At 41.5% G+C, this 17,739-nt stretch overlaps 1 protein-coding gene across 1 annotated transcript in view; it reads left to right on the top strand.

The window, feature by feature from the left end:
- Window positions 1-17,739, top strand: part of LOC133378038 (60 kDa lysophospholipase-like) — a 53,754-nt gene that overhangs the window by 24,814 nt on the left and 11,201 nt on the right. The window contains exons 9-15 of the mRNA XM_061612820.1: window positions 2,137-2,322; window positions 3,440-3,553; window positions 3,905-4,024; window positions 5,066-5,149; window positions 7,127-7,290; window positions 8,535-8,621; window positions 10,031-10,130. Coding sequence (XP_061468804.1) covers window positions 2,137-2,322; window positions 3,440-3,553; window positions 3,905-4,024; window positions 5,066-5,149; window positions 7,127-7,290; window positions 8,535-8,621; window positions 10,031-10,130 — 855 coding nt within the window. The remainder of the gene's footprint in view (window positions 1-2,136; window positions 2,323-3,439; window positions 3,554-3,904; window positions 4,025-5,065; window positions 5,150-7,126; window positions 7,291-8,534; window positions 8,622-10,030; window positions 10,131-17,739) is intronic.

A 17,739-nucleotide genomic window follows, 5' to 3' on the forward strand; every position in this document is an offset into this window, starting at 1 on the left:
GATATCATCTTGAAACAATAAATTCTGTATTTTGATTAATGTTGAACAATGTCAGAATTTGGTTAACAAGGGCAGCATGAGTTCATTTTTCACTGCTTTCTGCTCATGTACCTTAACATCCTTGTTCTTCCTCACCTACTGCTTCAGATGCATTATACACCTTGTCGTTCCCCTCTCCTAGATTGTGCAGTAATTTGGAACCTTAATCTGAACTGAGAAACTGAATACTTGTAAACATTGCAAAGGACTAGACCTGGGGTCTTCATGCAGGCAAAGCTTTGGTCTCTCCTCCAAGTTAAGGACTGCATGTAATGACCGGCAAATTAGCTGATTATGCCATATTAAAGTGTCCAACAGACATGAGTCAGCTCAGTGGAGACTGGTGGCTCCGATGCCAGTGGGGCAGTGAATCTGCTCCGGGTTTTAGTCCAAACTTTCCAGGAGCTGTCCAAGCTGAAAGCACGTCCCTGTTGGCGTCAACTCAAGCAAATCAATACAGTAAGTCTCAGGTACTTCAGAAGGCAATACAGGGCCAGGACAACATGAACCAGCTTTGCTGCTCCTCAGCCCTCCATCCTCCCCATTTGGATTTGGGCCTCAGAGACAGGGCACTATCCGGCCAATAGACCCCGCTTTCTCCATTGCCCCCACAGAGGCCAAATCTCCATGCCCCAAATTCCTCTTTGCAGCTGCAACAGCGCTGCTGCTGTCCTCCTCTTACCCCTGACACCCCCTATTCCTTCTGCTCACCCCCTGACTCCTACATTTTACTTAAAAACTGTTTGCCGTCACAGTAGTGGTGGCAGTACTGGCTACCTCTCTGCACCTCCTGAGCTCTGAGAAAGAGCCCAAGAGAGGTCCTCCTTCACAGTCAGATATTCAGCCCTGAAGTAGCCAGGAAAATGCCTGTGCTGCCGCTGTTTGGTATTAAGGTCAAACGGCTTTTCTAGTGGCCACAATGAACCACAGCAGCACAGGCATTTCCCAGGACCCCTTGCCCAGAAGGCATGAGAAGGACTCCTTTGGCTCTTTCCTAGATCCCAGGCGAGGCAGCAAGGACAGGAAAGGTGAGCAATTAGGCAGCCACTCAAGATGGCAGCAGACTATTGGCTCCAAATATGGTGAGTGAATGGGTGGCCTGCCAGGCCTGTGAGGAAGAACTTCCTGGCTCGTTACCTTGTGAATAAAAACAATCATATGGAGATAACATCAACCGTACTGTAAATAACATAAAAGACTATTACACCATTGTTGCAGGAGGCTTGCAAGCATTTAGGTAATTTTTTGTAACTATAGAAGAGTGGGACAGAAGAAATGTAATTTGATGAAATGTGAACTGCTATGGACTGGGGTGTAGTTGCTGTTGTTATTTATTAAACTTCTATCCCGTCCTTCCTCCCAGAAGGAGCCCAGGGTGGCAAATAAAGGACAAAACACTAAAAACATCTTAAAACATCTCAAGAACAAAAACATTTTAAAAATAAAACATCCTAAAAATATATTTTAAAAAATCTTTAAAAAGTCTTAAAAAGGAATTCCAGCACAGACGCAGACTGGAATAAGTTCTCTACTTAAAAGGCTTGTTGAAAGAGGAAGGTCTTCAGTAGGCACCAAAAAGATAACAGAGATGGCGCCTGTCTAATATTTAAGGGGAGGGAATTCCAAAGCACCAGTGCCACAAACCTAAAGGCCCACTTCCTATGCTGTGCGGAATGGACCTCCCAATAAGATGGTATCTGCAGGAGGTCCTCACCTGCAGAGTGCAGTGATCAACTGGGTATATAAAGGGTAAGATGATCTTTCAGATATCCTGGTCCCAAGCTGTGTAGGGCTTTGTACACCAAAACCAGCACCTTGAACTTGGCCCAGCAGCTAATGGTAGTTATGGTCCAAAAGACCAGAAGCGGCATGAAATACCATCACTGCTGATTACAAGGCAGATCTGTTTAAGGCATCAAGCTTAGCTTCTAATTACCTGGCTTTTTAGATCTTTAGCTAAAAGGAGATAGACTTGATGCTGGCCTTAAAGTGGCAGGGTTTCCCCCCGTTGAATATTGATGTGCAGTAAATATTGCAGCACATGTTCTCTGGTGCAGGATTTTGTCATGCCATTTGGCCACATTGTCTTCTCGATAGGTGAGGGCTTTTCTTCAGCCTCCAATGGAAGGGATCGTACTGGAAACCTATGGATGTGGCAATGCACCACACAACTGCCCCGATTTGCTGGAAGAGCTCAGGCAAGCAACAGAGCGGAATGTGGTGATCCTAAATTGCACTCAGTGCTTGCGGGGCTCTGTGGCTTCAACCTACGCAACTGGACAGGTGATAGAGAGGACAGATGCACAATGCAGATTTTTTTATTATTATAGTCCAGTAGCCTGAACTGGTTCCTGTGTTGATCATTTTAAGCATTTTAAGCAGGAAATTATGAAAATTGCCTAAATTTCTGTTTTATGTAAACATACATTTATAAGCAAACAAAAAATAGGAATATAAAGAATTCCATTTTAAGAAAATTAACACTCACAACTATCATCATATCAAGAGTCAGTATCTGTTTATCATGGGAACCTCTATGTCACCGGCAGGGAATCTGCAGCTGGTAGGCCTTCTAATTTGGCCTGTGAAGCCATTTTAGCCCAGCCATGTCCACCGGCCCTGAACCCTTTTTTCACCAATTCTCTTTTCCCTGTAGTAAAAAACCCACCCAGCAACCAAATTTTCCTATTAACTGATTTGCATGCTCTGTAATGACCCTTTCATTCAATTATACAGGGTCTCTGCTTGAGACTCTCGCAGATGACCTCTGAGGGGTTGGGGGACATTTTCAGACCAAGGGCTGTATTTCCTTCTGGTCAACCTTCTGTGGGCCACATGCTGGTGGTGGGTGGGGCCAGAGAGGAAAGTGGGTGGAGCAACAAATGTAAATATTACCTTTGGACAGAAAGCTAGTTTCTACACACACTCCTCTCTGTCCTCCATCCAGGAAAGCAAGAGGCATTATGAGAGTTCAGTGATACCTCCTCCTACTAGTCATAATGGCAAGCCGGAGGCAGTATGCTTCTGAGTACCAGTTGCTGGACACCACAGAGTGCTCTTGCATCCAAGTCCTGCTTGCTTGCAAGCTTCCCATAGGCAGCTAGTTCACATTGTGTGAACAGGATGCTGGACTAGATGGGCCACTGGCCTGATCCAGCAGGCTCTTCTTAGGACTGGTGAAGAGTATGGCATTGGGGACAAGGGGTGTGGCTGAGCAGGGGATGTGGCCTGGGGGAAGTCTGAAAAGCCAGACTGACAGGCCTGGAGGGCCACATTTGGCCTTATGGCCCTGCTCTGAATATATAATATACCTGTATCTACCCTCTAGCTCTCTGTCCATTATCTTTTTGCAGCCAGTTGAAATAGCTGCACCAACATTTTGGCCCTTGGTTATTTCTAGGATCTTGCTCATGTTGGAGTAATTTCAGGAGGTGATATGACACCTGAGGCATCCTTGGCCAAGCTCTCCTATGTGCTGGGCAAAAGGCAACTTACTTGGAAAGAGAAAAAGCAGGTAAAGAATGTGTTACTGGTTCAAAGCGACAACTGTCTGTATATCTCTTTTCCTTTTCAGATGAAGCTGCTGTGTAGCAAATCGTGTCGTGATCCATGGGGTGGGCAGAAGGTAGACGTGGATCTGTTGATAGATCGCTGTGTGATTTGCAGTAGATTGGCAACACTGACTCCCTGTTGTCTCATAATAGCACTTTTTTAAAATTTTCCCTTTAGATTAGGTTGCTGGGGGGAAAAATACCTGGGGCAAAACTAGGAGTGGGTTTTTGTGAACCATTGGCTTAACTGAAATAATTGTTCTCTTGATTTCCACCCCCTCCCAATGGCGTTCTGTTGATTTGATCTCCCTTAGATGCTGGGTGACAGTCTTAGAGGAGAAATGTCGTCAGTGCTCACTGGAACCGATAGCTCCTTAAGGAACATGAAGTTTATTAAAGTGATGACCAAATTTATAAGTCTTAACTGCAAAGAGGTAAATACATAACTCAGACTCGTGCAAGTAAGCTGAAAGTGATGAAATGAACTTGACCTCTGTGCATTTTTCTATATTTTGCTCACTTCCTCACTCATTTTTTAAAAAATAATGAAATGGACTGCCTTCAAGTCCATTCCGACTTATGGGCAACTCTATGAATAGGGTTTTCATGGTAAGCAGTATTCAGAGGGGGTTTACCATTGCCTTCCTCTGAGGCTGGGAGGCAGTGACTGGCCTAAGGTCACCCAGTGAGCTTCATGGCTGTGTGGGGATTCGAACCCTGGTCTCCCAGGTCGTAGTCCAACACTCTAACCACTACACCACACTGGCTCTCTTCCAGAGCTTGGAAAAGTTACTTTTTTGAACTACAACTCCCATCAGTCCCAGCCAGCATGGCCACTGGATTATTTATTTATTATTAATTTATTTTCATTTCTAGATCGCCCATAGCTAATAGCTCTCTGGGCGGTGTACAAAACGAGATTAAAATACAATATAGAATAAAATCAGTAACAAAGGAACACATTAAACTAAAAACATAAACATAAAGCATTAAACATTAAATTGGGCTGATGGGAGCTGTAGTTCAAAAAAGTAACTTTTCCAAGCTCTGCTCTCTTCACTCATTTAAGAGTCCCACTAATTTTGTTGGCTGTTATTTATTCCATTTGTATGTCACTTTTTACAAAGCGACTGTCTCAAAGTGTCTCCTCAACAATGAAATACATAAGGATACGATTCATAACAGATATGCCAATTAAGATAATAATACACATTAAAATATCTGTGTTCTCATCTTTATATAAATATCTCTTCTGTGCACAAATAAGGTTGTATTATTCTACAAATATATCTTTATCTAGTGCTTTAAAGAAGTTTTTTATATGTTTTCGTTGCTTTATTTCTTGTTGTTTACTGTCCTGGGCACCTTTGGGAGGAAGGGTGGGATATACATTTATAATAACAATAACAACAACAATAATAATAATAATAAATGTATACACCATCTTTATTCTAAAAACTTTTTTGGTTGATTAGGAGCTTGGAGCTTTCCTTCCATCTTTGGCTTGTGCTGCTGCTAAAGCGGATGATATGGATGCACTGAAAGACATTGAGGAAGTGGTAAATAAAAATATTTGAAGTCCGCTCAGGATAGCTATTAATACTCAGATTTCTAATCATGACTTGCTGTACTAGCTGGGTTGAGAGCCCCAAGGCTGCACCCAGATTTAGCAGATATTTATTTGATTTTTTTTTATATGCTTGATTATATAAAAAAATCCCTCTAAGCTGTTTACAAAAAATATTAAAATTATCAATAAACTGCTAAAACAAGTAATTATAAACTTTTAAAAGATAATTATATTTACCGTAAGCTAAAAAGAGATTCAAACATGTCAACGTCTATGTAGCTGGATAGGTTTGCCTAAAACAAAATGTTTTAAGCAGGCGCCGGAAAGAATACAGCAAAGCTGCCTGCCTGAGGTCAATAGGTAGGGAGTGCCTAAGTGTAGTGCTCCCATATGAAAAGAATGATTCTTACAAGTGTGGAATGAATATCATGCGACACCTGTAATAGTGCCAGTTCTGCATTTCAAGGTGGTTGAGTGAGCACATAGGAGGTAAGGTGAATGTGCAAGTAAACTGGTACCAAGGTGTTTATATACCAAAAGTAACACCTTGAACTTGGGCCAGTAACGAAACAGCAACCAGTGCAGATCTCTGAGCCCAGGTGTTACATGCTGACAGGGTCTCACTCTTGTCAGCAGGCGTGCTACAGCATTCTGCACTAACTGGAGTTTCCAGGTCAAGTGCAAGGGAAGCCCCACATAGAGTGCATTGCAGTAATCCAGTCTTGAAGTCACCAGTGCCTGAACTGCTGTGGCCAAGCTCTCACAGGTCCAGGAACAGCCGTAGCTGTCATACCACATACAGCTGATAAAAGGTGCTTCTAGCCACTGAGGCTGCCTGGGCCTCCAATGACAAAGGGGGGGGGAAGGGGGGGGAACCCCAGGATGACGAAAGACCAACGTGGGTGAATGATGATCAATAATCTTGTTTATTGAGAACGTTATAAAATATATGCCCAACGCGTTTCGGTTGGATGAATTCCAGCCTTCATCAGGGGCACAAATAAGATATCTTAGTTATTCAGCGTTTCGTACAAAATCAATCCGGAGCAGTGTCCCCCCTTTTTTTCTTTCTGCCGATTTGGATGCCTTCCACTCCCCTCTCCTCTTTTTTTCCCTCCAATGACAAAGCCAGATCAAGAAGCACCCCCAGACTCCAACAGAGATCAGGGAATGTGGCCTTCAGGCTGAAAAAACTGTGACATCGCCAGTTAAATAAGAGTCTTGGATAGCAGGTGATGGAAAGGACTGTCTCCCTAGACCTTCTCATCCCTTAGGGAAGTGAGGCAAGCATAACATTTATATTGATGTAGGCTGTTCCCATCACACAAGAAAGAATTTTAAAGAGCATGCAGTTGTGGCCATAAGAAAAAACTTCAGCAATTAATAATTTTGTTCACAGTGTTAGAAATAGAGAGACCAGGAACCAGGGCCAGTGTCCAACTAACATGTCCCTTCAGCATAAGGATTTCTGCTTGTGCAATGGAAATTCCCCCCCTTTCCTCCCCCTGCATGCACCCCATAGCCTCCTCAAATCTGCTCCAGAGGTTTGAAGGAATTCCTAGAACATATTTACAAGGTGCAGGGAGAGGATAGGAGGGAAGTGTTTTGTTGCACAATCAGAAATCTTGGCACTAACAGAACATTTTCCTTAGCGCTAGTTTAACTGAGTATACTTAGGGCAGATCCACAACATATGTTTAAGGCACATCCAATGCACACTGAAATCACATGACTTCACCCAAACAATCCTGACAACTGTGGTTTCTCCCCTCCCAGCAACCTTGACAAACTACAGTTCCCATATTTCCTTTGGAGAAATAATGTGCTTTAAATGTGCATGGATGTGCTCTAAATGTATGGTGTGCATCTGCCCTTGGTCCTGGTGAGGTTCAGTCTACTGAAAACTTCTTTGTAGCACTGCAATTGCTCTCATGGATGGCGTATATTATATATTTCTTTTTTGCAGGGTGGTAACTTGAGTTGTGAAGATTATGATGGCCGCACTCCACTTCATGTTGCATCAAGTGAAGGGCATGTACAGCTAGCCAAGTACTTGCTGAAAAGTGGAGCGAGTGTTTATGCTAAAGACAGATATGGTGCCACCCCACTGATGAATGCCATTGAATTCAGGTAGAATAAAGGAAAGGTACTCAATGTTCAAAGCCTTAGAAACAAAACAAAACAAAACACTTTCCTTACTTCACATATTGGTTTTAGGGCCAAACTGCATGTTACATTAAGCACACATTTTTAAAAGTCTGCATAATGCTGCTGCATTTATTGTGAATGAAAAGCAGCTTTGTGAAGTTTCAACTGCATAAGAACATATGTCTGTGGAGAGCCCACCTGCAAACAAGCAGGACCTGAGTGCAAGAGCACTCTCCTCTCCTGCGGTTTCCAGCAACTGGTATTCAGAAGCATACTGCCTCTCACCATGGAGGCAGAGCATAGCCATCATGGCTAGTGATAGCCACTGATAGCCACGTCCTCCACAAATTTGTCTAATCCACTTTGAAAGCCTTCTAAGTTTGCAGCCATCACTGCCTCTTGTGGGAGTGAATTCCATAGTTTAACTATGCGCTGTTTAACTATGCAACTATTGATGGTAGGCAAAGGTGATCGTACAGTCAGCATTGAATAGCAACCTCTCCTTCCTTCCTATGCCTGCAGCAGAGTCTGGAATAAACCCAAGAAGAGCCCTGCTTGATCTTTCTGGGCACAACAGTGGCATGCCCATGTTACTGCTTAGGGAGAGAGCATTAGCAACTGCCTCTGACTGCTCTGTTGCTCTTTCTCTCTTTCTCTCTCTGAGGTTACATCCACACCATATATTTAAAGCACATGGCTTCCCCCAAAGAATCCTGGGAACTGTAGTTTACTGGTCAGAGAGCTACAATTCCCAGCATCCTTGAACTGTTATTGTTATTAAAAGGTATGTAATCTAATAAAATAAAACAATAAAAAGGAAGGGGAAACAAATTGAGGACAAGTGAGGATTTCAAATACACATACACACTACAGTTTCCATGATTCTTTAGGTGACCCCTCATGCTTTAAATGTATGGTATGGATGTGGCCTGAGTGGTGCAACAAAGAGAGTTGGTCATGGAAGAAGCAGCCACCTGAATTCTCCCTTCTGGGTGGTGGAAAGGTGGCAATTCAATGCAGTGAGTCAAATCCAACCTGCCATGCCAGTCACAGAGAGAAGGCAAGTGGTGCTCACCCTTTTCTTGTTTCAGCTGCAAGGCTTGGGCAAGTCATCTCTGGTAATTCTGCTAGGGGCTATTGAAGGATCTTATTAACTATGAGTTTGTCAATAATTACATGGAGGTTTTCTTTCATTTTCTTTCTTTTCTCCCTTCTCCCCCATAAAGGCGCATGGAAATAATACAGCTACTTCGGGAAACAGGAGCTCGCCTTTCCAGTGAAGAGATGGAGAATGCTGGAACCAAACTTTGCCTGTAAGGAAAACAATCCCCTAAAATTAAACCTAAAGAACCCTGCAGGATCAGACCAAAGGTCTGACTAATCCAGCATCCTGTTTCCCACAGTGGCCAATCAGATGCCTCTGGAAAGCCCACAAGCAGGGCACAAAGTCAATAGTCCTCTCCACTTGAATACATGTCCAGTATTCAGCGGCAAAGTTAGGACTAGATAATGACCTGGGAGCACCTGCTATATTGCTGAGGCTATGGACCTTTGAGTTTGATGGATCACTGGGAACCTCATGGAAGAGTGGGATGTAATTATAATGCATCACCCTTCATAAGCTAGATGTACCAATGTAGTGTAAATTAGGGTATTTTCAGGCAACAAACTAGAAAAATATAGTATAAGAACTGGTCACCCTGTCAACATTTTGGTCTATTCCAGCCCTTCAGTACTGTGTTCTTGAGTATGTGGCATTTTGCATTTTCACAGCACTATCCATTCTGCACCTCTGGTGGGTTGCTAGATCACACATTTTCCTGATACATCTGAATAACTTCACAGAGGTCTGGGTCAGTGTATATTGTACTTTCCTTGGTTCAAAGTTACACCCATTCTGGGAAAATACATTTTCTAAAACCCTATATCATTATTTATTTATTAAATTTGTATCCTGCCCTTCCTCCCAGAAGGAGCCTAGGGTGGCAAACAAAAGCACTAAAACCACTTTAAAACATCTTAAAAACAAAAAACTTTAAAACATATTAAAGCAAAACATCTTAAAAACATATTTAAAAAACAACTTTCAAAACATCTTAAAAAGCAATTCCAGCACAGACACAGACTGGGATAAGGTCTCAACTTAAAAGGCTTGTTGAAAGAGGAAGGTCTTCAATAGGTGCCAAAAACATAACAGAGATGGTGCCTGTCTAATATTTAAGGGTAGGGAATTCCACAGGGTAGGTGCTGCCACACTAAAGGTCCATTTCCTATGTGGTGCGGAATGGACCTCCTGATAAGATGGTATCTGCAGGAGGCCCTCACCTGCAGAGCGCAGTGATCGACTGGGTATATAAGGAGTAAGACGATCTTTCAAGTATCCTGGTCCCAAGCTGTGTAGGGCTGTGTACATCAAAAACAGAACCATGAACTTGGCCCGGCAGCTAATGTGCCACCAGTTTTAGCAGAACTGCAGATGAGAACATTGCGTGAATGCAATTGAGAGGAGACATTCTACAGCAGTTTGGCAAGGTTCAGTAGCCTGCCCCCCAAAATGTGTTGCTAGTAGTTAGCAAAAAATATAAATGACAGGTATTCTCTTTCTTTCTTTCTTTCTTTCTTTCTTTCTTTCTTTCTTTCTTTCTTTCTTTCTTTCTTTCTTTCTTTCTTTCTTTCTTTCTTTCTTTCTTTCTTTTTCCCCTTGTTAAATATCCCCGCCCAGCCTTGCTGCTAATGGAGACACTGATGGACTGATGGCTTGGCATTTAGCAGGCATAGACCTGGAATGCACTGATTATGGTGGCAAAACACCTTTCCAAGTGGTAAGTGCAGCTATTGCTATTCAGGATGTGGAGCTAATCTGAGCCTACTTGCTATGGCAGGGATTCCCAAACTGTGGTCTGCAAGGTTCATTCAGATGGTCTGCAGCACATCCATATTAAATTTTCATATTGAGTTTTACTTCTATTTTTATTGCTGATTTTATTTCTTGTATTTTGTTGTATTATGATTTGAATCATATGGAATGCAAATTATAATGCTATAAAATACAATATAAGAAATAAAAGAAGCAATTAAAATACAGTAATACCTCAGTCAACAAAGTTGATGTGTTTCTGGATATTACTTCTTTAACAGAAACTTTGGTACCAGAGGTAGGAATAACATGGAAAGAACAGGGATAAGTTCCTACACCCACTCACAGATGGTGGGGGCAGCTTCTCCCTCCCTTCCTTCTCCATATTGAATGCTTCCCTCCCCAGCCTGGGAGAAAGCACTAGATCTCTTTAATGCAAACAGAGGCTTGTCAGTTTCACCCTAACAAAGCAAAGGCACAGTCCTAACAGTTTATTGTTAGCAAACCAAAGACACAGTTTGGTCAGTTTCACCTTAAAACAAAGGCACAGGCTTGAAAGTTTATCCACAGCAAAGCAAAGCTGGTCAGTTTCATCTTAAAAGAGCCTTCCTTAAAAGGAGCTTTGTTCCTGGAGGATTTGTTAACTGAGGTATTGTTGTTGTTATGTGCCTCCATGTCGACTACAACATATGGCGACCCTATGAATCAGTGACCTCCAAGAGCATCTGTCATGAACCACCCTGTTCAGATCTTGTAAGTTCAGGTCTGTGGCTTCCTTTAGGGAATCAATCCATCTCTTCTTTGGCCTTCCTCTTTTTCTACATCCTTCTGTTTTTCCAAGCATTATTATCTTTTCTAATGAATCATGTCTTCTCATTATGTGTCCAAAGCATGATAACCTCAGTTTCATCATTTTAGCTTCTAGTGATAGTTCTGGTTTAATTTGTTCTAACACCCAATTATTGGTCTTTTTTGCAGTCCATGGTATCCGCAAAGCTCTCCTCCAACACCACATTTCAAATGAGTTGATTTTTCTCTTATCTACTTTTTTCACTGTCCAACGTTCACATCCATACAGAGAGATCGGAAATACCATGGTCTGAATGATCCTGACTTTAGTGTTCAGTGATACATCTTTGCATTTGAGGACCTTTTCTAGTTCTCTCACAGCTGCCCTCCCCAGTCCTAGCCTTCTTCTGATTTCTTGACTATTGTCAATGGTTTTGGTTAATGATTGTGCCAAGATACTGATAATCCTTGACAAGTTCAATGTCCTCATTATCAACTGTAAAGTTGCATAAATCTTCTGTTGTCAATACTTTAGTCTTTTTGACGTTCAGCTGTAGTCTTGCTTTTGTGCTTTCCTCTTTAACTTTCATCAACATTCATTTCAAATCATTACTAGTTTCTGCTAGTAGTACGGTATCGTCTGCATATCTTAAATTATTGATATTCCTCCAATTTTCACACCTCCTTCTTCTTGGTCCAATCCTGCTTTCCATATGATACGTTCTGCGTATAGATTAAATAAATAGGGTGATAAAATACACCCCTGTCTCACACCCTTTCTGATGGGGAACCAATCAGTTTCTCCATATTCTGTCCTAACAGTAGCCTCTCGTGCAGAGTATAGGTTGCGCATCAGGACAATCAGGTGCTGTGGCACCCCCATTTCTTTTAAAGCATTGCATAGTTTTTCATGATCTACACAGTCAAAGGCTTTGCTGTAATCTATAAAGCAGAGGGTGATTTTCTTCTGAAATTCCTTGGTCCGTTCCATTATCCAACGTATGTTTGCGATATGATCTCTGGTACCACTTCCCTTTCTAAATCCAGCTTGGACGTCTGGCATTTCTCACTCCACATATGGCAAGAGCCTTTGTTGTAGAATCTTGAGCATTACTTTACTTGCATGGGATATTAAGGCAATAGTTCGATAATTACTGCATTCTTTGGAATTGGGATGTATATGGAACGCTTCCAGTCTGTGGGACATTGTTTAGTTTTCCATATTTCTTGTCAGATTTTATTCAGAATCTGGACTGATTCAGTCTCAGTAGCTTGTAGCAACTCTATTGGTATGCCATCTATTCCTGGTGATTTGTTTCTTCCAAGTATTTTAAGAGCAGCTTTCACCTCACATTCTAAAATTTCTGGTTCTTCATCATATGGTTCCTCCGTGAATGAATCTGTCATCCTGGCATCTCTTTTATAGAGTTCTTCAGTGTATTGCTTCCATCTTCCTTTTATTCATCTCGGTCATTCAGTGTGTTCCCCTGTTGATTATTCAACATCCCTACTCTTGGTTTAAATTTCCCTTTCATTTCTCTAATCGTTTGGAACAGGGCTCTTGTTCTACCCTTTTTGTTGTCCTCTTCTATTTCTATACAGTAACTATTGTAATAGTTCTCTTTGTCCCTACGTACTAGGCGCTGTATTGTTGCATTTAGGGTTCTGACTCTGTTTCTATCTCCTTTTGCTTTTACTTTCCTTCTCTCTTTAACCATTTGAAGAGTTTCTTCAGTCATCCATTGGGGTCTTTCTTTTTAACTAGAGGTATTGTCTTTTTGCATTTTTCTCTGATAACGTCGCTGACTTCATTCCATAGTTCTTCTGGTTCTCTGTCAACTAAGTTTAAAGCCTCAAACCTGTTCCTTATTTGATCTTTATATTCTTCTGGGATGTTATTTAAATTGTATTTTGGCATTATGATTGCTTTGTTGGTCTTCTTTAGCTTTACTCTGATTTTCAATATGACCAGTTCATGATCTGTACCACAGTCTGCTCCTGGTCTTGTTTTTGCAGAAAGTATGGAACTTCTCCACCTTCTGCTACCAATTATATAATCAGTTTGATTCCTATATTGACCATTGTATACTCATCTTTTCGGTTGTTCAAAAAATGTGTTTGCAAGAAACAAATTATTGGCTTCACAGAATCCAGTAAGTCTTTCCCTGTTTCATTTCTGTCTCCTAGGCCCCATTTCCCCACAATTCCTAATTCTTCTGTTCCCTACTTTTGCATTCCAATCCCCCATGATTATCAGCACATTTTGTTTTGGTGTGGAATCAATTTCTTCCTGTACTTCTGCATAAAATCTCTCCAATTCCTCTTCTTCTGCATTTGCCGTCGGAACATAGACTTGGATGAAGGTTATGTTGATAGGTTTGCCATTTAATCTCATTGATATCACTCGCTCAGACCTTACGTTGTAGCTCCTAATTGCTTTTGCTACATCACTTCTCACTATTAAAGCAACCCCGTTTCTTCTTAATTTCTCATTTCCTGCATAAAATATTTTGTAGTTGCTTGATTAAAAATGTCCCATTCCTGCCCATTTTAGTTCGCTCACACCAAGTATTGTAATGTTGATGCATTCCATTTCTTGCTTGACAATTTCTAACTTTCCCTGGTTCGTGCTTCTCACATTCTATGTTCCTATTGTGTGCGTCGTACAACTCCGGACTCTCCTTTCACATCTGTGCGCATCAGCCTCTGGCCTTCCTTTTGGCTTTGATCCAGCTGCATCATTAGTCACAGCGCTACTCGTGCTTGTCCTTTGTTCTTCCCCAGTAGCTGGGTGAGTGCCTTCTGACCTGGGGGTCTCATCTTCCAGCACTCTCTTGTTGCATTTTGGATACTCTGTTCATAGGGTTTTGGTGGTAAGAGATATTCAGAGGTGGTTTACCATTGCCTTCCTCTGAGTTTGGATGCATCTTAGTCTGGTGTTTCAGCTTTGACCATTCCGCCTTGGGTGCCCCTGCTAGGAGTCTAGCCTCTTGGTCTAGCCTCCTGATGGCATTGCTCTTAGCTTCTTCAGCACTGTCAAACCCCCTCACCACATTAAGGTGTGCATCCTAGAGGGGGAAGTGTAGGCTTATTTATTTATTTTTTATTTATTTAAACATTTTATATCCCGCCCTAGTTCTTAGAATTCAGAGCGGCGAACAAATAAGACAATGTCTAATACAAAACAATATACAATTAAAAGATAAAATTAAGAAAATCAATTATACAATAGTTATAACAATTTAAATGTTAACATTAAAAGCTTGAAGAAACAAAAATGTTTTTAACTGACGGCGAAAGACCGTGAGTGAGGAGGAACATCGGATCTCTGGTGGCAGGTTATTCCATAACATGGGAGCTATGCACGAAAAAGCTTTGTTCCTAGTATTGGAGCGGCGGATTATAAAGGTAGATGGAATGATAAGAGAATGTTTGAAGGGTACTCTTGTCGGTCGTTGAGATTTAAATTCCAGAATACGATTTGATAGATATATTGGTGCTAATCCATGTAGGGCCTTGAATCCTAATACCAAAATTTTAAACTGGTGTCGAAATAAAATCGGTAGCCAATGAAGTTGATAAAGAAGAGGTGTAGTATGCATTTGTGGACCAGCTCCGGTCAGCATTCTGGCCGCCGCTCTCTGAACCAACTTAAGCGGACAAAGCGATCTAGCAGATAGTCCTATATAAAGAGCGTTACAATAGTCCCATCTTGAGGTCACAAGAGCCTGTGTCACTTGCCTCAAGTCCGACGTTCCTAAAAACGGACGAAGTTGGCGGACTAGCTTTAATTGGGTGAAAGCACTTCTGGATACTGTTGCAATTTGGGGTTCAAGGGTCAAAGCAGAATCTAAAAGAATACCCAAACTCCGAACTTGGGACTTCAGAGGGAGTGGGACCCCATCTAAAATAAGTACGTTTTTAAATTCATGAGAGGGTTTATGTCCAATTAACCCGTCTTCTCTGGGTTAAGTTTCAGTTTGTTCTTGTTAGTCCATTGCTGTATTGCAGCCAAGCATTGGTTTAAGGGACGAACTGCATCTGAAACATCTGGCGGGAAAGAATAATAAAGTTGGGTATCATCTGCATATTGATGGTAGGGTATTCCGAATTCACGGATGATCCTTCCTAAGGGCTCCATATAAATATTGAATAACATTGGGGATAATACGGAGCCTTGGGGAACACCACATCGCAATGGCCAAACCTTAGATGAAAAGTTCTCAAGGACAACTCTCTGGAGTCTGCCCTCCAAAAAGGAGCGAAGCCATTGTAGTACCGTTCCACGGAATCCCAAATTAGAGAGGCGGTGCAGAAGGATGGTATGGTCAATAGTGTCGAATGCGGCTGACAAGTCTAACAACACTAAATAAGTTAGATTTCCTCTATCTAATTCAAGTCGCAGATCATCCACCAGTGCTGTTAACACTGTTTCAGTCCCATGTTTGGGCCTAAAGCCAGATTGAAAGGGATCATAACAGTTATTTGAATCTATAAATGTTTGAAGTTGTGTGACTACAGCTCGTTCGATGACTTTACTGATGAGGGATAAGTTAGATACTGGACGAAAGTTACTGAGAAGTGTAGGGTCAAGAGAGGGCTTCTTCAATAATGGAATTACAATTGCTTCTTTCAGAGTTTCGGGAACATGACCTTGTTGGAGTGAAGCATTGATTATCACAGTGAGCCAATTCGCAAGTTCAGCTTTAGACGTTTTTATGAGCCATGAAGGGCAGGGATCAAGTGAGCAGTTAGTAGGTTTCATTCTAGAGAGAAGTTGAAGAATGTCATCTGGTTGGATAGGTTGAAAAAACGAAAATTAGGATAGTAGGTTGATTTCTGATAGAGTGTCTTTAGATTCTGGTGATTTAGCTACATCAAAATCTGATGGACTATCATTATATTCTACTGTTTTAGCAGAGTCAAAGGAGGAACGAATCTGATCCACCTTACCTTCAAAGAATGCAGCAAATTCTTGGCAGCAGGTTTGAGAATATACTGTATCTGAATCTGGGTGTTTGGGACGGAGGAGACTGTTAACTATCTGAAAGAGTTGTTTAGGTTGATTTCCGGCTGAAGTAATTGCAGCAGAATAATATGCTTTTTGGGCAGCATGTCTAGCCAAGGAATAGGCTTTCATAGATTTCTTGGTTTGAGCTCGGTCAAATGGGCTCCTAGTTTTTTGCCATCGGCAATGTATTAGCATGTTTGTAATAAGAAGTAATTGAATGAGAGAGAAATTCTCACATTCCATGTTCCTATTGTACATATTGCAAATATCAGCATAGCACGCAAAGTATGCACTTAATACAAATGCTACAGAACATAACCATGAACTCTGGTCAAGGGATCATTAAGAGTGTTAAATATAAAAATAATGAAATATCAAGCACAAAGTGGGATCAGATTAAAAAAGGATAAAAAAATCATATTTCGGTTCACTTCATAGAGTCTATATTTATTGTGTAGGAGTTGTCTTTAGGTAAGTCTTACTCAGAGCAGAACCACTGAAATTAATTAACCTAAGTTAGCCATGTATATCAACTTCAGTAAATCTACTCTAGGCTGGTACTCTAGTCTGGCCATTTTTATTATTTACAAAATAAGTAAATGTATGCGAAAACTGCATAAAAGAAGTCTGCATCATCCGTTCCTCTTATGACTTGTAAATGGTGTGTTAACTTTTCCATTAATATCATTTGCCACTGTGGCCATCCTCAGGCTACTGGCTTATTTCCAGCTATTGTTAATTTAGCTGCCGCCAAGATAAAAATGTAACTAAATCTTTTGACATTACCTCAGAGTTTTCTCCCAAGAAGAGAGACAGCAGATATAATTTGGGGTTCTTAATGATGTTATGAGCTGTGATGATATTAATGTCTCCTTTTACATCTTCCCAAAATATTGCCTCTGAAGCTGCATCCCCTCCAGCATTCGCCTGACCCACCCCCCACCATCCTTCCAATCTGAATAGGTATGAAATATCATCGTTGTGTTAGTTTGAGAGAAGTCTCTCTGACATTTGCAGAAACTGACCTAAAGGTCTTTTTCCAAATAGAGGTCCAGTCATAAGCACTCAGTGGCCTCCCCTAGACCTTTCCCCCACATGGCTTTGGGGGCATCTAATTTTATGCAGTTTTGACTGATGATTGTTCTCAGTAATTCTCCCTAATGCAATGCATTTTTACATATTATGTTCACTAATATATTAATTTTTATGCACAAATGCATACCCCCCCCAAGATATGCATTTTTGTAAGCGTTGTTTGGTTGGAGAAATGCATTGCAAAATTTGTTGAAAGGCAAATTTTGAAGGATGGATGTGTTTCGGTTCTCATATTGTTTTGGAAAGTGCTATTTAAGCAGGTTCACTTTTAAATGTAAACAGAATCAAATTTCTCCCACATCTCTATTTGCCACACCACTGTTTCTAGGTGTGCGCCCCAGTTTCTAGGGGGATCTGGAGAATCTCTTCCACCATGGCGTTCCCTAAACTACACAGGGAAGAGCCTGTAATGCCCAGTAGATCTCGTGCTCCAATGGTAACATGAGAAGGGGCCCTTCGCTGTGCATCCAAAATACCCTTTTACTATTTCTCTGTAATCCATCCCATTCTCCCAGTGTTGTCATGCTCTAGTGTGAGCTAGGATCGCTCAGGGCTTTGTAGATAGCAGGACTGAAGGTTGCCAAGGGTTTAAACCAGGGATGGGGAACCTTTGACCCTCCAGATGCTGTTGGACTACAACTCCCATCAGCCCCAGCAAGCCTGGCCATTGGTCAGGGAG

Source organism: Rhineura floridana, chromosome 2 (assembly GCF_030035675.1).
Source record: "Rhineura floridana isolate rRhiFlo1 chromosome 2, rRhiFlo1.hap2, whole genome shotgun sequence".
In the NCBI taxonomy this organism is placed as follows: domain Eukaryota; kingdom Metazoa; phylum Chordata; class Lepidosauria; order Squamata; family Rhineuridae; genus Rhineura; species Rhineura floridana.